The sequence below is a fragment of the Geospiza fortis genome, unplaced genomic scaffold (genome assembly GCF_000277835.1).
Source record: "Geospiza fortis unplaced genomic scaffold, GeoFor_1.0 scaffold66, whole genome shotgun sequence".
In the NCBI taxonomy this organism is placed as follows: domain Eukaryota; kingdom Metazoa; phylum Chordata; class Aves; order Passeriformes; family Thraupidae; genus Geospiza; species Geospiza fortis.
The window spans coordinates 4829974-4837306 of NW_005054312.1; the positions used below are offsets into that span (position 1 = coordinate 4829974).

General features: G+C 38.9%; 1 protein-coding gene across 1 annotated transcript in view; it reads right to left on the reverse strand.

The window, feature by feature from the left end:
• The window catches only part of HSD17B12 (hydroxysteroid 17-beta dehydrogenase 12), an 82233-nt gene that overhangs the window by 21127 nt on the left and 53773 nt on the right, over positions 1 to 7333 (reverse strand). Inside the window, exons 5-6 of the mRNA XM_031055792.1 lie at positions 6999 to 7063; positions 6079 to 6123 (exon numbers count right to left, since the gene is read on the reverse strand). Coding sequence (XP_030911652.1) covers positions 6079 to 6123; positions 6999 to 7063 — 110 coding nt within the window. The remainder of the gene's footprint in view (positions 1 to 6078; positions 6124 to 6998; positions 7064 to 7333) is intronic.

Sequence of the window (7333 nt, forward strand, 5' to 3'; positions counted from 1 at the left end):
TTTTGAATATTTTTCAAGTGATGTTACTCAGATGACTAAAATACAGCAGGAAATGGTGAGATAAATATTCAAAGTCACCCTATGACCTCATAACAACTATTATACAACACCAGAAATCTAACACCACAGTTGTATATTTACAAATATAAATCATAAAGACAAATAATTTTATGATGTTACAACTGCAAGTCATTCTTTCCACTTCAAAAGAATATAATGGTACCCTTTCTGTAACTAGAGCTATACAAATAAAACAAAGGGTGAGGCTTGAGAATTTGAACAAGTTTGCTACAGTGTTATGCAGCTAAGAAGCTTCCCTCACTCAAAAACCTGGGGTGAAATTTTAACAACACAGAGCAACATAACTTTTTAAAGATCAGGAATTCCCTGTGGTGCACCCACTCATGTACAAAACCATCACTGCTACTATGAGACAAGACCAGAGTGTCTGGGCAGAGGATTCACACAAGCTCACAGATACAGTAGCCGTTTAACAAAGTTAACTGGCACCCTCGCCTGCAGAGAGTACACTGAAAATCTAAGGAACTGTTCTCATGCACTGGCAGTTAAATTGATTGTGACGCCTATTCTCAGCATCTATAAAGTTGTTTAATGTGTCTCTCTTGAAACAGTGACTTCTTAATGCAGCTCATACTCCAAGCCAAACAAGATTTATTTATATTTGTAAAAACTAGCAAGTAAACCTGAGGTCAGCTCAACTCACACAGTAACCCACGTGGCCATGTCAGGGGCATCAAACGTAAAGAGGGAAGTATGAAAGTAACAAGCCATGTTCATTCAGTGACTTTCCTCTGAGCAACAGTTTTAGAAGAGAAAGTTGTCCCTGTTTAGAGCCACAAACTTTGGAGTCAAGTTAAAAACTGAAAGCTGTCGAAATAAGCATATTTCCCCTCTTGCACTTTACAAAGGACAAAGACTGCTCAAATAATAAGGCTGAACTTTCTTCTCTTTTCAAAAGGCAAAATATGTGTTTGTGTCAACCCCAAATCTACAGAAAGGCATAGAACTATAGGATTTCCTTAATTTCCCCAAGTTACTTGTACTTTGAACAAAACCTCCCAGTGCTTCTCTGACTATTGCTTAAAAATATTTATTGCAGCTACAGCTTTCTGCGTATCACACTCTCAAGTTCAAAGTCAGCAAGGTGGGAAATCACAGCATTGAATTTCTCCCTCTGGACCATCTAAATGATATGCATGACCACCTTCACAGGAAGCTTACTTGTTTTCCAAGCACTGGTAATTGTGCCTCTCTGTTTTAAACTTTTATTATGTACTTGGCTAAATCATCAACCCCCTCTTTGATTATGACTTTGAATATAAATGTAAAAAAATCTCTTGGCTAGACTGGAATACACACGCCCAGAGTGATCTCTTCTTACAAGTCAGTGTTGCCACGGTCCTCAGAATTATGTTCCACTCACTGTGACCCTTTCCACAGCAAATACAAAAACTCACACAGGGTTCTTACAGGGGACAAGCAACTACCATCTGATTTCTGGGTAAGGTAGCTTTAAAGATGCAGTATTAGGCTGCACTAGCCCATCTGAACACACTGGAGAGAGACAGATGTCATTTCCTACCGTCTTTTCAGGATTGCTGCTCCCCAGGCTTTTCTTCTTTCTACACACAGGCCTTCATAAGAATATTTCCCCTCTTTCTCATACACAGTAACTTCTGCTCCTCCTTTCAATTTTATATTAGTTTTGGGTTCTGTTGTTGCTTTCTTTCCTAAACTCACAGTTTCAGACTTTCTGGTAGTCATTTCCATGTCCTGCCTGGGATTCACAACCTGGTGGAATTCACCTCTCACTTCTCCTCCATTAAGGGGGCAGCTGACACCAGATCTCTCATGAAGAGAGATCTGGTGTCAGCTGAAGTATTTATGTATTCTGAAATCTCAAGAAAATGAAAAGCATCTCAAAAATGACAACAAAAATCCTTGATGTAGTAGGGCCTATTAGCCTTTTGTATTGACACTCAGTATAAAACATGAGTGAAGTCATCAACGTGACGACTACCACAGCCACAAGGGATGGACATGTACATAATTTACTCTCCTGCTTCATCTGTTAATGCCAATTTCCAAGCAAAGCCTGACCTGGAAGCCTAAAATTTGCATCCCCCCACAATATAATAGCCTGCAAACCAATTCAGCTCCTTGCTTAATCAACTGCTAAGCCAGCACTCCCTCAACTATTTAGTCCTGCTTATTTTTCAAGAGAACATAAATTTATGCCTCACTCCCAATGCAATTAGCAAACTGTGATGCTGCAAAAGAAATAAAAAACTTGCAGCTCCTTCCATACCAAGTAACTCTTGCAGCTTTCAAAGGAGAAACAAGGGCTCCCGCCAGCATTTGAAGCTATTCTCTGTGCTCATAACCTACTCACTCACTTTTTCCACTGGACCGCAGTTCTAGCACCCTTGGCTTTCACAACATTAAACTAACAGCCAAACCAAGTTTGTTTTCCCAAGTGAAACTAAAGGCTGTAGAATACAAAGATTAACCGACTCAAGATGAAAGGTGAACACTTGAACACTTGCTGGTTAATGAAAAACCCCAGGGATTTTGACCTAATATTTCACTCAATGCCACTAACATTTGTGTCTCAAAATGCAAAAAGATATCCAAAAGTTGTAATACAACCCACATAACCTGAACTGCTAGCAACAATCATTAAAGTTCTGCTATTTAAATCCCTTCAGAAGTTTGAAATGAGATTATGACAAGAACCACGAAACTACATATACTACCTCATCTTCCTCATTTATTTGTCAATTCAATCCTTGTATATGACTGTATTAAGTCTCAAGCTCTCCTGAGAAAATACCACAAACAAAAAGTCTTCGTTCTATTTATGGCGTCAAGACCCATAACACTTATTTTTTTTGTGTGTTATATCAAGACCAGAGTAACTCCTGCACTGCACATCACCATAAAAATGTGATATTGCCCAGATTGCTTAAAAAGCATCTACTTTGGCTGGGGGACAGGATGATATTTTGTCAATTTTTTAACCAGTATTTTAAAAGACATGAGATTTCCAACATGTTTCAAGTAGTTTTATGTGGCTTATCTTCAGTGATGTACAAGGAGCTTTAAAGACACATCACTGTAATCAACACTTCATGTCAGACTGAGTGAACTCCAAAATTGCATGACTGCATGGTTCATGGGTGATCTAATCCAACAGTGCTCTAAGGACATGATGGGGGCAGGCAGGGGAGCATGGAAGAGGGTTTGGGAAAGACACAGATTTTAAAAGGTCTGACTGGAAACAAATTTTCAAAACAGCTGCCAAAATTCCATAGTATTAGATACTTTGCAGCTGGGAAAAATACTGAACAGCGGGACCAACTAGGCTGCAAATTTGTCCTGTGAGGTGAAGATGTTGCCTTCTCTCTCAGTGTACCCCTTCTCACACACTGCATATCCCCTAGGAACTCCAATGACCTGACTAATGAAGAAAAAGATGGATCAAAAAGTTAGGGGATGAGCATTATGCTTCTAAACTGCCTATACTTAGAGCAATAAAACAGATTTCAGCATTTCTGTGCTAATTATCCAGACTTTCCTACTGCAAGTCCAAGGGGTGTTTCAGCCAGAACTGGAGTTACTTGACATGCACACCAGAGAGTTGTGCTGTCCAAATGGTGCTGCTGATGGCACATGGTGCAGGTTACTGAGAAGACAGGGGATATCAGCATCTTTTAGGCTCTGAGAAAGGTTGGTCCAAAAGGCAAGGAAGTGGATGCCAATGCTCTAGAAAATAACAGCACAAGTTATATGACATCACTGAAGGATCTGGAGATACTGTGGGTAGAGTGTGAACAGGTAGTAGCTCTGCTTCTCCTGTACTTTCACAGACCTTCAGCTTCTTGCCTAAGAACTTGGTGCTCTCTTCCATCACAAATCTGATGTTATTAGTCAGACAAGAAGAGAGAATATTTTTATTACTGTTTTTAAAAACATACACACACACATATATAAAAAAGAGATGGTATCAACCTCAAAAACAGAACTAAATATTCACAGGATTACATCCTAAAAGTCTACATAAAACAAAATACAGACTTCTCATAAATTTATTTTTTTCCTACCATAATTCTCTAATTCTATGGGTTCTCCTGAAGAAGTGTCTTACAGATGGTACATATCTCTAATGTGTTCTTCTCCCCAAAACACTAAGCATCTGGCATGCCTACTGTTTAATTACACAACACGCTCGTGCAGGAGAAAACATTTGCAAGCTTGGAATCTTATGCTCAAATTCTGATTAAATGCAGTAGCAGGAGTTATTCACAGTCAAGGAAAAAGTTTTCAAACAGAAGCAAATGCACTATTAACACACAGCAAGCAGATCTTGAGAGTAAGTTTCTGTATGTACAAAAACAGCTATTTTAGAAATCTGAAGAGGTTGAGAGGATGCAAATTTTACAAGAAGCTGTACAACAATTTTGTAAAATTGCTGATGAACACTGACACGACAACTAAAGCTTTAGTCTACTTTGGAAAACAACACAGTCTAGCTGCATCTCTGGAACTTCAGGTGTATGCTGAATTAAACTATTGCTCTACCCTCACATCTTCAGAAATATATATTGAAGTAGTTCATCTGTAACTTTTCTACTCTAACCTAATGCTCCCAGGAAGACTGACACCCCAAATTCTTTTATCACTGAATAGTGCACTCCCTCTGCTGGCACAGCACAGACCTCACACCTCAGCAGAGGAGGTCTGTGCATGACACTTCTTCAGATGTACACCTGATGCAGCTGTTAACTTAAATGACTTCCTTAAGAGAAACTTTCCTTAAGAGAAAACTCATTAATAACTGACTTCTCTAATTAAATCCTGTAGGGGGACAACAAGACACCATGGGTTGTCCTTCTTGGTCAGCTAGAAAATCTGTACTTGTCAGACTCAGAGTCATTTTCCAGGTGAAAGGCTTCTGAAGACTAACTGTTAGAACATTTCTAACTTTCCAGCAAGTAGTTCTGAGATGTCAAATCAAACACACACAGATGTAAGAGCTTGCAGCAGCAAGCTGACATTACCAACTCCCATTCAGTCACGCAACAGCTGCATTTTCATTGTTTGCCTATGTTTTAATTAAGTGTGAGAATCTTATTAAAGCATTGTTTTAAGAGGTGCTGTGCCTCCTTACATGGAAACCAAACAGGGTTTAGACTCCCCAAAAGAACTGTACTAGATGAATTTAGTACTTGACCTAATCAGAAGAGCTGCAAAAAAGTCAAATCTTTAGAGCCATCTTTGAAACTTCTAATATTTTAGCTTTGAGGCAGAAGGTTAACCCTCAGCTGATAGAGATACACTGTTCTGCAGTGTATTCTGTATGCAGAAGGTTTAGCAGTGAATAGTCACAAGGAGTTTCATCAGCACACACTGGTAATACACTAACAACATCCCTGTGACGTGTAAGTAACTATTTCCTCTGCCCTTTTTAAGCTTTGATATACTAAGATGAAAATCTTATTTTTGAATGGGCCTTATGTTAATCAGCAAGAGAACAGCCATATGTTTTAGCCTCAAGTCATGCTGATTTCTTCTCAATAAAACCTTCCATTTAAATAACCAAAAGTGAAGGTAACTTCTGAAGTAAAGTTAATGCATGCTTCTGTGAGTTTGGTTTTCCTTCTTGCTCATATATTTTGAAGAAAAAAATGAAGTGCCTTCTCACTATAGTGTACAAAAACCTTAGACATGCAGAGATAAGGGCTGCCCACCCCAAGAAACACAGATGCAGGGGAAGAAGAAAGAAGCATTTACAAGAAGGACTAGTAGAATAATTGTCAAAAAGCATTAGGTGCTGTTTTATGTACTTACCTTGCTCCTTTCAAATAGCTAATAGGCATCTTTGCAACAAATTACATTTCACACATCAATCAGAACAGTCCAATATTACAATTAGAACTGCTGGGTTTCTCTCCAAGACAAAAAGTGAACCTGTAGCCTAACAGATCAAAGTAATTCCCTCAGACAGCTGAGTCTTGTTTTCTGGTTTTGAATTATCAAGAAGTGTTGCTAACTTACCTTACAAACAGACATGATGTTAATGTTAACCATTTTGTCGATAGTCTGCAAGAAAACAAAGTTTTGGGGTTTACTCATTTTAACTTATTTGAACAATATTTATACATCCTCTGGGTTTAAGTGCCAGGATAAATTATCTGCCTTTTCTCCTTGCCTACCTGCTTAAGTATCAGGAACAGTGACAGGCTTTCAAAGCAAAGCCTGTGAATTGCTCTTGGTCAGGTTTCATCTTTGATTAGGGACTTGCGTTAAATATAGAATCACACAGGTGTATCACACTGACACTCTATTTCCTAACACTATTCAGTACTTATGAATTTTAATAAATTCTTACCTTTGACACAAGTTTTAAAATTAACTATTATCTTACTCTTCACCATTTCAGTGACTTTAAATTTATTCGGATATATTTAGCAACACTTAAGCAGAAAACACAGTGGACCCAGTGAGCTACAGGGGTTTCAGAATGAAAATCATGCACCAGTGAAATTGTTCATAATCAGAGTTTTCTATGTATCCAGTACAACCAATATTGTCCCTACATTATGAACTGTCTAAAATGGTCATATTAAGTTTTTAAGTGTTATGGACTATGCAGCTTTCATCCATGAAATTGCTTGCTCCCCCCTTCAGTCACATAAGAAGTGCTCCAGCACAAGCTAAAGCAGCTCATAAAAAACAGCCAGATGAGACCAGGGACAGGAGCAGAAGCGGCAGAGAAGAGTATGTAAAGAACACCACCAAAAAGTGAGACTGCATCATCAGCATTGTGTTATGCTGCTTATGGAAATCTCTAAGCTTTTGAACACTTAATTCTAATCAGAAAACCTCATTATGTGGGTTACTTAATCAAACCTAAATACTTCTGAAATATCTGCTAACCCCAGTAGAACACTAGAAGGTACCACAAAAGCACTTACCTTCTCCAGCTCTGGAATATCAATAAAATATTCAGGGTAAGCATAGGATATTCCCACATTGTTGACTGAAAGAAAAGGATGAATGAGATCACTTGGATGCCCCCTGATTAATGGCAATTTTCAAGCAATTAAATGCTTAAAATGTTGCATTTATGACATTCTAAGTGCTTTGGCCGAGTTTCCTTAAGTGTAAAGATGCCCGCGCACCCGCGGTGGACGACTGGAGCACACGGACGGGCCATTTCAATATGTGAGCGTTAATTCTGCCATTGTTTGTTTACCAGCTGCCGAGTTCAGCACCTCGCACCCACGCCCCACAGCGCGAGGGGCACGGC